At 35.8% G+C, this 17,983-nt stretch overlaps 1 protein-coding gene across 1 annotated transcript in view; it reads left to right on the forward strand.

The window, feature by feature from the left end:
* Positions 1-17,983, forward strand: part of LOC107036404 — a 59,671-nt gene that overhangs the window by 5,752 nt on the left and 35,936 nt on the right. The window contains exon 2 of the mRNA XM_015254347.2: positions 15,219-15,309. Within this exon, the coding sequence (XP_015109833.1) occupies positions 15,219-15,309 (91 nt within the window). The remainder of the gene's footprint in view (positions 1-15,218; positions 15,310-17,983) is intronic.

Raw genomic sequence — 17,983 nt, forward strand, 5'->3', positions numbered from 1 at the left:
AATTGATAAATTTGGATGGTTTTTTTATAAAAATGTTTTAATTATGGGAAATTATTGTTTGGTTTATGTGAATGAAAACAAATAAGAATTTATTTGAGTGAAATGAAGTCTATATAGACAGTCGATCTATTTTTTAAATAAATTAATGGAGTTGATTAATTAATGACTACATTCAGTCAAGAATTATGTGAATAATGTTTTTCTATTGATTTCAATTATATTTTTATGTGAAATTAATAAACTTACAGATTTATTCCAATGCGAATGTCTTAATTATGTGAAATAAATCGTTTATTTGACTGTAACAGAACAATTAACTGATAAAATCTTTATCTGGATGAAATAAATATTTATTTATATTTAAAAAACTATTTACTTGACGTGAATAAAAACGCAACTGAAAATTTATTTGACACAAATGGAGTCTATTTAATTCAAATGAAAAATTTCTCTGTATTTTCTTCTTCCATTGAGGAAGTCAATCGATTTTTTAAACAAATTAATAAACTTACACAATTTCTCTCAATGAAAATCGTATAACCAACTAAAATAAATCGTTTATTTATTTCTAATAGTACATTTAACTCAAAAAATCTATTTTATTCAAAGAAATATTCCTTTACATTTGAAAAACTAATTCATTGGATTCAAATAAACCATTCATCAGGGCTCGATCATTTTATCGCTCTTTCATCGATCATTTTCATTTATCACTTCATTCGATGATTTTGCGTCTCCCGAAATTACAAAAATTACAGAACAAGTGAAGTTACCTTCACAAGTCCAACAACAAAAATCCGTAAACCTCTTTCGATCGATCCATACCGATCTTCGACGCCAGCTCGATGCGGCGAGATCTCTCACAACCTGTTGCCCTGATAACGCACACCTGTTCGCGCACCTGAATCACGTCGATCGTGCGTTCATTTGCGCACGTGAGACCGTGAGTTTCACTGGTAACCGGCCTCCTGCGACTTCTTGCGGCTCTGATACAACGAAATGAATTTTATTTTAACCCCTTCAACACTACCGGTCTATTATTCACTTCGGATTCAAATTTTTAATTTTGGGGTCCGCGGGGGAAATCGGGGTTTCGGCGGAATAATGCTGATCCGCGCTCACTTCAATTGTGAATTATTGCGGAATTGTTCAGTGAGAGGTGATGAATCCTCGACTGAATGCGAAGGCAGGGAGAGCGATCGTTAGGCGTGTTTTGAATATTTGAGGACGACATTTCCTCAATTATTTTTTGACAATTGCCATCTCTTCATGACGATTTTCCCGAGAAATTTGATTTTTTCTTCTTCTCATTGTTGCGGGGGATGTGACTTGGAGAGACACCAGATGATTTCTCTCGAGAATGGAGAATAGAGGGGGATGGGATCTCTCGGTTGGGGAGTCGAGGAGCATCGGGATCTCGATAGGAACCACTCGACTCAATTGCCCAGAATATTCGTGAGTTTTACTCAATTGAAATAATTCGGGGGCACGACGTGCTTGGGGATTTCAGGTAAATCAGCCGTTTCCGCAGGCCAGGAGAGCATCACACGACTGGACGTACGAATTCGCTGCACCTCGGTATAAAACGCAGCAGGTGAATACGTCGCGGCGGGGAGCTGGGAGGGACGCAATCAGACAGATGTCTCGACTGTAACGTGAATAACATTTTCCATACGCGAGAGGGGGGATTGAGTGGAAAATTGGGCGTCAAAATTTATCATCTTCACTTTTTTTTCGTTGTTTGTTCATTTTGTTGGCGAAATTAAATTGACAATTTTTTCAACTAAATTCACTTCTTTAAATATTTTTTGAAAAATATTTAAAGTTGGAAAAATGGACTGCGAGGGTTAAATATCTTTGAGAATTTTGGCTGAAGCCCCTGTTGAGGACGAAGCCCCTCGGGAGATGTCCTATTATAAAAAAAAATTTTATCAATTTTTCGTGCCCTAAATTGAGGCGCAAAATTCATGATCTGCTCATTTTTTAAATCGACTTTAATGTCACGTCTCTGGGAATTTCGATCAGAATGTCGAATGAAATTAAGAATTTTCACCGACGGTGGATGCCAAGACCTGACAAGAATTAATTCAGTGGTGAAAATTACGACGTTTCGTGAATTTTTCGATTGAAATGATGAAATTTTCACTAAAAAATTACAATCTTCTATTATTTTATGCATATTACTTTTTATTGGAAGGTACTATAAGGTACTATTGGTACTATTGAGAAGTACTATAATTAATTTTTTTAATTTTTAACGGAATTTATTGCAAGAAAATTACAAACAACAAAAAAAAACATTTCTTACAGTAGGCCATCGCCCGAGGGCCTTCAGCCAAAGAATTACTGAATTGTTGTCAATTTTTCAGTTATAATGTTGCAATTTTCAATTGCTATTCAATTACCAAATTGTCGTCAAATATTCTCGACCACCTCATAAATACCAAAACCAAGAGCCAATGCCCACCAATTTTTTCTCTCGAAAGATCACAATAATTTCTCCTCAAAGACATCCTCCGATTTTTGCTCACCTATTACCCGTGCAATCCTGAAACCCCTCCAATATTCCTCAATAACACCCGAGTTCGCACGGACTCCTCTAATGACCTTGCGACTATGCCCAAGAATCCAGGACCCGAGTTATCCTCGCGCGCTCCTGCTATCCTGCTCGCCCACGCTCAAGGAATTCACCTGAAAAGGAAATGTCTACGCTATTCTATACTCTCCATCGAGCCACCGACTTCGACTACTATAGCGCAACAGTACAGAGTTGAATCATCCCCAGTATTTACCAACTCCCGAGTGCCATCGGGTGTTTATTTATGTTTTCGGAATTTGCAGAATCTAAACCGGCGAGTGATACCCAAAACTTTTTGTAGCAGGCGCCCTCGGGCGGATTGACTTTGATCTTTTTAAAGGGGAAAATTAATGCCCTTTGCGTTTATTTTCCCGGGGCAGCAAACGGAGTCTCCAGCGTTTAGTATTTTATTTCGTCGTTTCGGTAATTAAAAATATACTTCACGTCAGTCGATTTTTTTTTCAGCGGCGGAGTAATTGGCCCTCGCAAGTGCTGTTCATTATTATTTTCTGTTGATAATGGGAGACACACGTGAGTGGAGAGGACGTAGAGTGTGAATCTGGAGAAATGACGCATTTGAATTGAATAAAACAATTAATTTGAAGTTTTGGCATTTATGTCTACGAGATTTTCGTTGGAAATTCATTCGAATTAGGTTTTATCAACCATTTTTGGAAGTGAATTAATTTATTGATTTATTTTCGTACAAAATCTGGAATTATTTTACATTAATAATTCATTCATTGCAAACGAGGAATTATTTCAGGTCAATAAATTTGTTGACTCCGCCGTTTAAATGGCGGTTTCATTTATTACTAATAAAATCGTGATTTGGGTGGAAGAAGCGTTTGTTCAGATTTTAAAAACAATCTATTTGATATGAATTAACTATTTCTCTGAGTGTGTACTTTTTATTTTATAAAAATGACGCGTTTGAAGCGATTGAAATTCTTCTCCCGATATTTTCTATTTATTCCAACAATAATTTTTTAATCAGTAAAATTATATATTCATTACAATGATGTTGTCATCATGGCCAAGCCCTGTTCATTAAATAAACCCCAGAGTTAATTAATCAACTAATTAATCAATTATTCTAGAGGTCATCAATTTTTAACATTCAACCGGAAGAATTTTTTATTTATCCTGCCGCCTCCTTCGACACGGAGAGTTCAGTAAAAATTACGGAACTCACAATTCGCTCACCGATTACGGAATCGACTCAGAAAATTTAAGTGACGGTATCGTAATTTGTCACATGAGATTCAGATAAAAAATGAAATTTCTCTCGGTGCAGTTGGCACTGGTTTCATCCTGCGATTAATTTTTTTTCCTCCGAAGACATCTCATTTTAAACATTTCCCCCTACAAAAAATAAATTCAACCTCCAAATTTATATTTTTCTAACCGACGATTATCCTTTATTCATTCCAAATAAATTCTCTCCCAGAATAAATCCTCAATCAAATGAACAATATATTTGATCCAAATAAAGAATTACTTCGTGTTAAAAAATTCGCTCTCTTCGTCACCTCAAAAATGTTTTAATACTTTTTACTTGAATCAGTAGGCGGTTCCCTTGCCTAAATACCCTAGGGGTCATGATTTTTGAATAATTAACCCGAAGAATTTATTATTCACCCCGCAGCCCCATTTGAGTGAGCGCCAAGTTCGAATGAAACCCCGATATCACCATCTGCTTAAACAAAACCGTTAATTCCCTCCGAATCAAGTTTATTCAATTAAAATAAACCATTCTCCGGGTGCATTGTTGTTGCCGACGCAGGCGCTGGGCTGTGACTGCTTCTCGCTGGGTGCTGCTCGCCTGGTACTCAAGAGCCATACGAATCACCCGGACTTTTCGCGTGCACGATAACGATGCACTAGAAATTTGCATCTAACGCGGGATCTGCGAGAGGTGCGGCCGCATCGCCCGCTGAATTTTCCTCGCGGCGATTTTCTGAGTGGATCAGTGCAACCGACGATTTTCTATTCGGATCAGGCGATTATCCTTGAATTAAGGACTTCCGCAATAATATTTTCTCAATCATTCAAGAATTTTTTTCTCATTTCTCTCTCGTGATTCATTAAATTCCCAACTCTAAGGGTTCCTCCCTTAGATTTTTTTTCTCTCAGAATGATTCATGAATGCAGAAGTGTAATTTGGTTTCATCGATTGTGTTTCGACACGGAGAGAAATATTCAATAAAAATTACGTATTTTTTCCGTAATTCCGGAGCGAAATGTGGTTGTGGGAAATTTTACGGAACTGTCACGTAATTTTAATTTAAAATCACGGAAATTTTTCAGAGCGTTCCGTAATTTTTACCTGAATCTCCTGTGAAAAATTACGATACCGTCACTTGAATTTTCTGAGTCAATTCTGTGATCGCTGAGCGCACTGTGAGTTCCGTAATTTTTACTGAACATTTTTCTCCGCGGAGGCGCGAGGGGCAGAGGGCGGAGAGACGCCGGTGCAATCGCCGAACGTCGCGAGGGATGAAGGGAAAAACGGGGAAAAGTGAGACTGCAGCTGGATGGAAAGAGGTGGGAGGTGTGGGCGTTGAGCCAGGTAGAAGGCTGCACCTCTGAGTGCCAGGGGAACAGCTCGCGGAGAAGGGTCACGTGAGTGCAGGTAATTGTACCTCTTGAGTCTCACATCGCTCGACAACACTGGATCGTAATTATTGATGGGTTCGGGGAGGAGAACAACACTCGATTATACCTCGTTTTTCAGGGAAATCCGGCTGTTCGGGGTGGGTGACTCGGGAGTAGTCTCGGGCGGGATGAGTTCAACGGGAAAACTCGTCTCGGGGGGAATGATGACTCATTCTTACTTTGGGGGGAATTTTTTATGCTGAAGTAACAGCTCCACGAAAATATTTTTAATGTTTACATTTATTCATTTATTTTATTTATTGTATTCGTTTACTCATTTATTAGGGTATTTTAGTTATTTATTTTTAATGTATCCTCTATTATTCTTTAATGTATTCTGTATTTTTAATGTATTTTTTTAATATTTTTGGTGAAATTTGAGAATTATAAAGTAATTTATTATTTTAAAAAACAGAATCATGAACGTGAATTTTTAATTGACTATGGAGTAAATAATTTAAAAAATGGAATTGCAAATTGAGCATTGAGCTGATATTTCTAAATTTCATAAAAGGATTTTTGATTAGACAAATAATAGTGAAACTCCCGAACTCAATTATTGATTAATACAATAATTCAGAGTATGGGGAATAACAATTACGAGCTATTTTTTTTTTAATTCGCCACGACATTGAAAACTCATAGTAGTCTCCCCTTAACAGAAAATTCATCGTAATTTGGCGCTAATTATTCATGTGTTCATTGAAAATTCGAATAAATTGTCCGAAATCACTTGAAATTTCCCTGAAATCGGCAATTTTATGATTTTTCCCCCAAAACGCATTCAATGTCGCTCTCCTAAAAATTATTATACAAGTCCCTGAAATTTCAGTTTTCTTCCAACATTGCGGCGAGGAACATTTGCCTGTGAATATCGACTCCCACTGTCCTTTTGGAGATAGCAATGACCTGCGTACACAGGTTTGGCACGCGCAAGAGTCTTTTCCCTACTCTGCGAGGTGCGCAGAGCCGCTGGATATTGGTATCGGCTTACCAGGGCACCAGAAACGCTCGTGTAAGGTCTCATGACTTTCTATCTTCCCCCTCCCCCCCATTTTCTGCGTTCTTGGTTCGAGAAGACACAACGCCCCACCTTCGGGTTTACTTCGCCGTTCCCTGAGGAAACCCTCGCGGAGAGGAAAACTTCCAGGCAAAGTCACGCATGAAAAAGTCAACGGAAAAACCTCGCGCTTTCTTCACGAAATTCTCTTGAATTTCCACTGTTAGAAAATTACTCTTGAAAGTTCAAGTAAAAAATCTTGAAATTTTTAACAACGAATAATTTAAATTTCCATTGATCTTGTTATTGATAAATCAGTCAATTTTCTTGAATATTTAATGTGATTTGATCTCTCAGGTTCATATAGCAATGAAAATTACTGAAAATCGTGAAAATTCAGACAATTTTCTTCTGAATTTTTAATTTGTTTGACAATTCAATGGAATATAATGTTTAATTTTCATGATAGGTGTGAAAATCCAAATTGTCATTGAGAAACTTGATTTTATTGAATTTCCAAGATCAATCGGGAATTCCATGAGCAATTTCAGTAGCGAAGTGGTCAACCGGTTTAAGTCAATTTAGTCTTCAGTTGAGTTTTACAGAAATATTTCCAAATTTAAGGGAGATAGCGAAATTTTCATAATAACATTTTTTGTAGAGCGAATTGAATGCTACTAAAAAGTTTATGAGAACAATGTTGCTATCTCCCTTAGATTTCGAGATATTCATTGAAAATTGGTCAATAGTCAAAATCGACTTAAACTGTTTGACCACTTCGCTACTGATTTAGTCTGAAATTGAATTCAAGTTCCGAATATTGAACATTCAAATGCCCCTGTTACTTAAATTTCAAACAATTTCTAACAGTGTCTCTTGAAATTTTATTTCATTTTTAATTGGACTGGAATTTGGACTGAAGATTATGCAGTTTTATCCTGTCAAAATGGTTACTTTTACGTCAGGGGTCGATTTAAAATGCAGAGCTCATTTAAAACCGGGAGTTTATTGATCTAATTGTCAGTAAATTCCAACTTCATGTTTGCTCAAAGCCTGGCTCTCAGTATAATTTGAGAAACGACGCAAAGTTAAGTACAAACAGGGGAGTGTTTGTCATAGCGACATGGGTTGAATCAAAGTTGCAGATGTAACTTTCGAATTAATGAATTTCTCACTGATATTGTGCTCGGCAGAACGAGATCCTGAAAAGCGTAAGACGGGCAAATAAGTGAAGTCTGCATAAAAGGAAAATAATTTTAGTAGGAAGTAATTTTTTTAAATCCACAGAAGATCACGCACGAGAAAATTTAGAAGAAAAACTTAGTTAATTCGCTGCAAAATTCTGTCGCATTTTTATTGAACTTCTTTGGAACGGAGCGATATTCCGGAGCGAAATGTGGTTGTAGGAAATTTTACGGGACTGTCGCGGAATTTTTCCGAAGCGTTCCCTAATTTTTAGCTGAATCTCCTGTGAAAAATTACGATACCGTCACTCAAATTTTCTGAGTCGATCCCGTGTGTGTCAAATTCCGGAAATTTGTATCGTGTTCAAGTTCCACTGAAATTTCATGAAATCTCGTCATTGAAACATCAAATAGTCCATTGACTTCCCGTTCAATCGACCTGGAAATCAATAAAATAATTTTTCAGTTCAATTATTCTCTAAAAATTCAGAAAAATCCCGACAATTCAGGAAAAATTGAAAATTCATGTAATTTTGTCTCTGAATATTCACGCTCCACTGAAAATTCAATCAAGTTCTAAAATGTCCATCTCACTCTTGATTTTCCGGTTCAATTAGAATTGAATTGGATAAATAATACAAACTAATTGGATAAATTGAAAATTCACGTCATTTTGTTTCTGAATATTCGCGTTCCACTGAAAACTCATGAATTCCTGTGAATTCAACTTAAAACTTGACATTTCCTAACCATTTCCTCCCTAGATCCAATGGAACGTCGCTATCATGAGATTTGCTATAATATCTCGCATGAAATGTCAAAAAATTTCTAACAATGTGCATGGAATAGCGTCGTATTCCATTCAGAATCGTTGAAATATGTTGAGCCCCGCTCGAGGGATATTTGGTGACATGTAGCTGGTTTGTCCAGGGCTCAGGTGAGTCCCTGGGACATCCAGGTGTATCGATCACGGGTTTAATTAACGTTCCTGCGGGCGGTGCGAGGCATTCGCCTCCGAGAACGCAGTCAGTTCCACCGCATCGCCCAGCGTTGGTCGCCCGTCGTCTTCATCGAAACCCACCCCTCGCTCTTTAATTTTCCGCGTCGAATTGAGCACGATGACGTCGTACATCACCTCTCCCGCTTCCCTCCCGCTGCGCCCACCCCAACACACCTGAATATGCCGCCCATCTCCGCCGCGAAGGCTATTCCCGGAATAGCGCCCACCCTCCCAATGCGGAATCCATGTTGCGTGCGACGCAGCGCGTAAACTCGCTCGAAATGCCCTACGCTGACGTGATATTGCATCCACCCAAGATATCCGTGATTCAACAAGTGGTTATCTACCCTGACCCCAGCCACGAGTCTATTCTATTTGGATACAGCGGATCCAGAGAAATAACACCATTGAAATGAATAAAAAAAGTCTTGATTTACAATCAAATTCTTCCATTCAATTTAATAAATTTTTTGGTGGAAATTCGCATGGTTATTTCAATGGAAATGTTTTACTTCGGGGTGAGGGGGGCAAAGTGGGCACTTTTGATTTTTTTTAATGTCAATAATTCGTTAAGTTTTTCAAAAAATGTGATATCAGTTTTTTAAAACGAAAAATACAATTTTTCGATTCGTGATCGGTCTCAAATTCCTCGAGCTCCTCGAGTAATAAATTTGTTTCTGAGTTATGAACATTGAAAGAAAATTGAAGACTGTTCATTATGCCCCCTCCCCCCCAAGGGTTTTTAATTTATGGATTTAAGGAATTTATGAAGACAAAATAAAAATAATAATTAAATAGTGAAAATGATAATAATTTAATAAATTTATGAATTTATTTAATTCATAAATTATTTAATTTATGCTATAAGTTGAATAATTTACGAATTCCAAATAAAACTCTTTCTTAAAAATTGTTCTGTTCCCTTAAGCAATATTTTTTTCATCATCCGAAATTCTTTTATTCGGATGAGATGAATAATTCATTAATTCGAACGAAATCCCCTATTAGAATCAAATGATCGATCTATTTGATCCAAATAAACCATTACATGGTAATAAATACGTTCTCTCGGCTGTTTAAACAATTCACGAAACAGTACAGCAGTAAAAGTACCCATCCGCATAAAAAAACACTTCCATTGTATTTGCATTCAAACTTCATGAACCATTCAGTAATCAAGTCATCAATAATTTTCGAATATCCTCTCTCTAACGAATCGCATCATTACGAATCAATAACTCATCAATTACCAGCCCATTAGCATTTTGGGAATTCCAATAATGAAAGGATAATAAGCGTAATTAATCGTAATTACGTTCTACGATGGCCGATATTTTACTATTTCAGGGAGTTGCATGAGGCTGATACACAACTTTGGCTTTTCATTTTTTATTTAGCACCGGAAGAGTAATCGGGGAAAATTGCCTTACAAAAAGGGGAAAATGTTCGGTCAGCAATCGATTTCGCAAAGACTTGGCAATATTTCCAAATTTTTTCTGTGTTAATTCTTTAAATAAAACATTAATACTTGTCATAAAAAATATGTCTTCTATTATTGAAATAAATAATAATCATTATAATCAACAATACTTTTTTTTCTTAGAAAAATCGTGAACAAGAAATTTTTATTCACGTCTTTGTTGAAAAATATTCAAATTTTAGTCGAATTTGTCAATTAAATTGCGTGAGAAAAATTTGTTAAAATAATGAATCTTCAGCGTCAGTAAAACTACATTTTCCATAGAATTATAATTTTCTCAAACATGCGTTTGAATAATTAATAGTTATAATTATTAATATTTAAAACGAATTAATAATTAAAATTGTTTTAAACTTTCGGGAAACTTTGATTTTTCTACAGGAAAATTGATTATTTATCACTTATTTATAACAAATGCTCGTATCATATTTATTTCTGTGCCCACTCCTCAGCGATTCTGGACGGATATTGTTGACAGTGAAAAAAACTAAACGACAAATCGCGATTGAACAATTGCCAATATTTTCCATTATTTTTTTACCTTTAGTTTTCCATGAAATTTCAATTCCTCTCTACCGCTGAACATAACGAGAAATTAACACAGGGAAAGAGCTTTAATCATCAACTGTGAGAGGTTCAGCCCCCGAGTGGTCGTCAACTTGTCTTGAAATCTTCATCTGCAGGGCGAAAGGGTGACATGACAAGAGGGAGGGAGAGAGATAGTAGCAGAAAGGTCTCAAGACTTAATTATCACTCGAGCGGTACGGCCGAGAGGAGTGGAAACGACCGGGGGATTTGGCCACCGTGGTTGCCAGAAATTAGCTCCACAAATCTTTCTCTTCATCTTCATCAGTACAGTCCATCTTCTCGGTGTATATAGTCTTCAGAAGAAATCTTAAGTCGTCCACTTTTCTTGAAACCCGCTACACGGAGAGAAATGTTCAGTAAAAATTACGGAACTCTCACTTCACTCACCGATTACGGAATTGATTCAGAAAATTTAAGTGACGGTATCGTAATTTTTCACAAGAGATTCAGATAAAAATTACGGAACGCTCCGAAAAAATTCCGTGACAGTTCCATAAAATTTCCTACAACCACATTTCGCTCCGGAATTACGGAAAAGATACGTCATTTTTATTGAATATTTCTTACCGTGTATTTTTCTCTTCCAACGTTGATTTCTCCGTGGAATATTCTCACAGAAGCGATTCAGTTCTCTCTCATTGTTTCGAAGTCAAAACCTTCATTCAGTGAATTTTTTTGTTTAAATTCAATTATCGTTGTTTGTTTTACATTTATTCAAACTTTACCTTAATTTTTCATTGCGATTCTATGCGCGTGAAATGATTAAATAATTATTAACATTATTGTTTAGAAGGCCAAGAGAACAATCTCATTGTCATATAAATAAAATTACTTCTCGTTTATTCTTGACACATTTTTATTGAAATAAATATGAGTTTATTTAAAAAATTATCGAAATGAATAGAAAAATTTCAAATGAAGAGTTTCATTCAACTCGAGTGACTAGATTTTTGAATAAACAAACGTTTTTTCCATCCAAATCAAGATTTAAGTAATTAAAGATGGAATTATTATTTAAAAGGCGAAAAGAAATAATTAGTTAACATGCAATAAGCCTTTATTTGAAATAGATAAATCATTTATTTCAATCAGGACATTTTCATTGAAATGAATCCACGAATTACCTAATTTCGCTGAAAATATTGTCGAAACAATATTTCAAATGAAGTCTTTTATTGACCTAAAATCCGCACTTTGTCCGCGCAACAATTTTTTCCGAAGCTTCCCTCCTCGTCATAAATATTCTCACCGTAGAAATGATCCTTTCCTTATTTTTCCCCAAGATCTCCTCAGAAAGTAGATATTCCAATGATGGCGCGGGATATAAAGAGGAAAAGGATCAGCAAGTCGTCTGGCCGTGAAACGAGATTCTCCGTTGAATTCCACCTATGGGCGCCATAGCACACCGCACTAGATAAAAAAAGGAAGTGTATAAAAATGAAAAGGGAAATATTTGGGGTAAACGCAGAGGGGTGGGTTTAAACATCGCCCGTTGGAAGACGCACGGATCATCCGGCACTCGAGACCTCCACCGAGTGATGTTGTTCAACGCGAAATAGCCTCGGAGGGGGTGGGGAAATAGGCGCATTTACGATGCCCTCGGTGGGGATTTTTCCTCAACCTGGGGGCGGGGGTGGGCTAGAGGCAGCGGATAAGCTCTCGCCTTCAGGAAAAATATCGTGGTGGTGTGTCGGAAAAATGTCTATCTTCGTGAACCCTCGCACCCGGGGTGTTCTTTGACGCTTTCCTATATGCATTTCCCGTTAAATAAATGCGGATTGAAGTTTGAATGGGGGATATTCACGGAGGAGTCCACACTGTTGGGAAAAAGTTGAGTTTCCGGGGACAATTGAGGGGTAATTTTCAGGAGAGTGACATTAAATTTATTTTGGAGAAAAAAAAATTTTCTGATTTCACTGAAAATGCAATAAACACTGTTAATTAATAAGAATATTATAATGATTATCAATTATTGATAATGAAATTATCGTAATTAATTATTATTAATTAATCATAATAGTAATTAATTGAAAATTCAAAAATATGTTCACCTGAATTTTTCGGATTTCCAATTTTCAGAGACGTCATTTTGACAGAAGAATTGAAATAAAATTTACAGTTGGACAAACCCGTTAAACAAATGCAAAATTTTGGTTCGGGATATTAAATTTGAAATCAAAGGGAGTCGCGAGGCTGAATTTTCCACTTTGAAACGTGATTTATTACAAATGACAGAGGAATGCAATTTCTATGAATTTTTCATGCCCCGTCGTTTAATTCACCCCTTTGTCACATCTCCTTGATGACTATTCATTGAATTATGTAATTCTATGTTGTGTAAGATCAATATTATATGAAAGGAAGCTATTATGAACTCTTCCTGTTGGATAACTTGACATGAGTGAAGGTTACGAGTTATGAATAATGTCGTTAAAGAAATGGAAATTTTGTTTGTTGAAATATAAATATATTATGACAATTCAAATTAGAAGACAGGGTACCTGTTTAGCAAGGAAAATTGCGGAAAATTTATGCACAATTAAAATCATATCTGGTAATACATTAATTCTTCAAACTTGAACGAAAAAAAAATGCTTTGCACTCAAATCTTTGAAATAATTTTTGCTCGTGCGTTTCTATCCGCTCATTGAGAGTGTTCCAATAAAAAAAATTATCGAGGAACTCAAAAATTCCGCTCCATAGGAAAAAATGAAATTAAACCGACAGAAGTCCTCTATGCATCCCCGAAGAGCCTAAAACCGCTGGAATAGAAAATCGATGACCTCATTGATTTCCCCAATTCTATGGTGTGGCACGTATAGGTGGTCACGGTATTTACCGAGAGGTGCTCTCAAATACCAATTAGCTAGCAAATCGCCAAGTGCACTATGCACCCACTCGACTCGTATTTTTCCCTCGAATTTCATTCAAACAGTGATGAGAATGTAAAAGCCAGTGGGAACTGAGTATTTTCCACTATCAATGTGACAAGCGTCACAATGTTTTATCCCCTTATTGCGTTGTGGCTCCCTTATGCACTCCATACTCCGATATTTTTATTTCTGTAGTTGAAATTGATGTATTATTCATGTTGTATTATTATGAAAAAATTTCAAATAGAAAGTTTTATTTTATTCAAATGAGACGTCATTTTTCTCGATGTCATATTAAAATTCACAATTTCAAGACAAATTTAATGATATCTCTGAATTTTTAGGGCATATTTCTTCAATCGAAATGAATTAATTAATTTCATTAATTAGAAAAAAAATTTGGTTTATAAATTATTCAGATTATAATTAATGAATTATTTAAATAACTATTAATGAATTATTCATGGCACATGATCTTAGACTGAATAAATAATTTAAAAATTTTATTCCGCTGACATTTCAAGCAAATCCATGAATTAAAATTCACAGTTTCACGACATAATGAATAAAAACTGCAAATTTTCCGTCCACATTTTTCCGCTTCACATGAAGATTTCATAAATTAATAATAAATTCTTTAACGAATTATTTAAATAATTATTGATGAATTATTCATGGCACACCATCTTAAACTGAATAAAAATTAAAATTCTTTATTCCGCAGACATTTCGAGGAATTCCATTGATTAAAATTCGCAATTTCCCGACAAAACGACTGAAAGCTCTAACCATTCACTGCACTATGCACCCAAACTCTCCTCGAATTTCGTGTCACCACTGACGAGAATGCAAAAGCCATTGGGAATCGAGCATTTTCCCCCATCAGTTTGACAACCGTCACCATTTTTTATCCCCTCATTTACTAATCCCTCCCTCATGGGCTCGAACAACCAATATTTTTATTTCTCCTCCAAAAGAGTGCCACATGACACTCCACCGTGTGATGAATATTGTACGCGTATGGATCGATGTCAGTGGTGGAAAGCGGGGGCCAGCGAGAGGGGGAGGGAGTCAGCCGATAATTCGTTCGGGGCTGAATGGCACGGTAATAACCGTCGAGATTTCTATTATATGCGGGATGAGGTTGGATGAAGCGAACAGAGGATAATCCTGCCGGTGGGATTGTGGTGGCGAATTTGAGGGGCCAGTCCCCGGAAACGTGTCTTCACCCTTCCGTTGAATTGTTCACTCGCAGTCTACGATGACCCCGTGAAATTCAAACTAGTCTGCATATCGATTATTTTCGGTGCTTGGGGGGTTCATTATAGTCGAGGGCTTCTCATCGTTGCGGAATTATTGATCCGGATCGGACAGTCAGTCCGGTGCTATTCAATTTGGTTGGTGAATATTAGAGGGATTCGAGGGGACTGTTCGTTAATTGTTGTGGTGATCACTGTTGAAAATTTTCGGCTGAATTTTCCAAATTCCGAAAATTTTTATCGCCTTCAAGTTCCACTGACATTTCAGGAAATCTTGCCATTGGAAAATCAAAAGATTCATTGAGTTTCTGCTCGAATTATCTGGAAATCAATGAAACACTTGATTTTTCGGTTCAATTATATTAATTGAATTGGATAAATTATAGAAATTAATTGGATAAATTGAAAATTAAGGTCATTTTGTTTCTGAATATTCGGGTTCCAGTGAAAACTCGTGAATTTCTGTGAATTGTACCCAAACCTTGAAATTTCAGAACCATTTTGTCGCTAAATCCGATTGAATGTCACTCTCGTGAGATTTACCAGAATATTTTCCGTGAAAATTCAAAAAATTTCTAACAGTGTTATTCTTTTTCAGATGGACGTCAATGTTGGGGGCATTTTTGCACTGATGTGCATGGTTTTCTTGGCTGGAGATGTCGAGTCGCAGTTTAGGGATAAAAATATAAGTGAGTAATCAATTATCATTTTATTCAGTTTTTTTTGCATTTTTATTGCAGTGAATTCTTGAGATTTATTCTCATTCTTAATCAATCACTCCATGCGGCGCCTCCTTCGGAAGATCTTTTCAACGTTTCATTATTCACATCAAGTAATTAAACATAAAAATAATCTCTGAATGTTTATTCAGAATAGAAGAGTTAAATTATTCTTGAAACTTCGTTTTCTTCAATGTCAATTCATTTTCGATCTTAAATTCGTATTTCAATCAATTGGCGGATTTTATTTCACAAATTATTTATTCATTAATTCATTATTTATTATTATTAATTCATATATCATGATTATGACGGCAAAATGCTTTTTAAATTTATTATAAACTTCGCAAATATGGAAATTAAATCTTCTTCCAAAAAAATAAAAAAATCGTCTATTTAAACTTTTCGCATTTCAATATTTTGGCACACGAGGTCATTATTACTCAGGGTTATTTTATCGCTTCGTTCAGAGTATTCTTTATCTAGCCCGATAGACTCACCGCTGACGGAGCGAACTCTGTATGTAAAAGCCGCAATTCCACCCCTGTGCACGTGAGTCTCTCGCTTTCCATGTTGGTTAGCTCTCAAAGATCCTCGCCGAGACCATCTTGATGGTGGATGGAACGCGTCTGAGCTCGCGCAAATACCGAAAGAGTGGTTTGAGAGAGGAGTAGCTTCAAAAATCCACCGCGAAATTGGAGGGATCAGGCTGATATCTCTTCGCGCTAGATCTGAACGGTTGTTCCGGTTTTTTTGCCCTTGCGATAGCCGCATTCGGCTTGAGGTGCAAGCTTTTTTCACTTGAGCAGTGAAAAACATTTCCGTGAATCGAAGCTATTGCGGAGATGATGATTAAATGGGAGGGAAGTACATTTAAAAGAACTTAACGTTCGTAGATTTTGAAAAATTATTGATCAATTGTTGTCGCATGTTAAAAAATTAATTCTCTTCATCTCCAAAACTATTATTCTATGTTTAATCAATAAAGTCTTCATTTAGATCAACATGACATTTGTTTATATTTAAAAACTCATTCATTCGATGCGAATAAAAGGGGAAATAAATATCATAAAATGCTCTACTTGAAAATTTTCCTTTCGTAAATTCACTTCGATAAAAATGATTTAATTATATTAAATGAATAATTAATACATTCCAAGTAAATTCTTTATTAAAATCGAATAAAGTTTTTATTTGGATCGAGAGAGCATTTCTTTAGATTTATTGTTATGAAATAAATTCATTCGTTTGTTTCAAATAAAATATTCCTCTGGGTTCACCTCCCCTCAATGATATTAATGTCTGAGAATTAAAAATGTTCGGGAATAAAACCCCGAGATTATTTAATTAAAAATGATTGGGAGTTATTTTCTTTCTGCAAATATAAATCATCTTTCCCGCAAACAATAGCCGAATGAAGCTACAATTTTGGAGTCAATTCGTTTCATTTCAATCGAATTTATTCACTTGGAAGGGTGTTCGTTCGAAGTCATTCAGAAAATGTTATTTTACCAGTACATCGTTGCAACACAACACACTGCATTAAATCATTGTTGGGCATTAATTCGGGCTCTCTTCCATTTGAATGTAATTTTATCAGCTCTCATGGATACACCAGTCCGTGCATTTAGCTCTGACAGGTGACCTTAATAAACTCACTGAAGTCGATAAATCCAGTCGATCCGAAATATGTGGCCTGCATAACTAGAAAGTGGAAGATTAAAAACCTTTTTCATCAATCCTGGGGTTGGCACAGTCGATCTAGCAATTTAACATGACTCGAAATGTTAATAAAAATTACAAATTGAGTCTCTTATTGTTGTTATCAATTGGTAGCGCTTGAGTGGATGAAATGCTTTGCACAAATGTTGATTTTGTGGAGAGATTTATTATAATTAGGAATTTTAGTTTATTTTATTTCAGTTATTAATTATAATTTGAATTGACGCGCTAAATTTTATTTTGAAAATATCAATATTTTGGTTGCTTCATTTTTCAGTCATTTTGTTCGTTTTAAACTTTGGAATAACAAGGAATATTAAACTTTGGTTTGTTATCTGGAAGAATTCCAAAATCTAGAATTTCATCTTTTTGTACAACTTTTTCTATTCAGACATTTTCTGTAAGAATTCTTCGATATAAATTTTCTGAGTTTTTTACTCTATTTCAATTCCCTCTTCATAAAAAAAATTAAGCAAAGGAACTTGGACAATTCAAGCCGAGGAATATAAAAAAAAAAATCTAAATAGAATAAGCTGTACAGAAAAATCTAATTCTATTGAGTTTTTTCTGTAGATAAACCCCGGATTTTTAAATAGAATTGGCATATTGCAATAGAAAAATTAAAGGAAAGTTCTCTAAAAATCCAATAAAATTATCTATCGAATTCGCTAGGTTTTTTTGGTGAATTTTTTTCATATATGCTCTCAAACTACTGACAAAAGTAATAAGCGTCATGAAAAAATACTCGATTGTATTTACAAACCAGGCATAAATTCCATGATACCGTATTCATTTTACCGTAATCACTGGAGCATCCATGCGACGCGGAACACGAAACTTGCGTACTAAATCTCATCCATCGAGCCCACGCGCCCATACACACAGTATCATGCGTTCTCCCCTATCTCCACCCCCCCCCCCC

The sequence above is a fragment of the Diachasma alloeum genome, unplaced genomic scaffold, assembly GCF_001412515.2.
Source record: "Diachasma alloeum isolate Michigan unplaced genomic scaffold, Dall2.0 Dall_scaffold_00209, whole genome shotgun sequence".
Lineage (NCBI taxonomy): Eukaryota > Metazoa > Arthropoda > Insecta > Hymenoptera > Braconidae > Diachasma > Diachasma alloeum.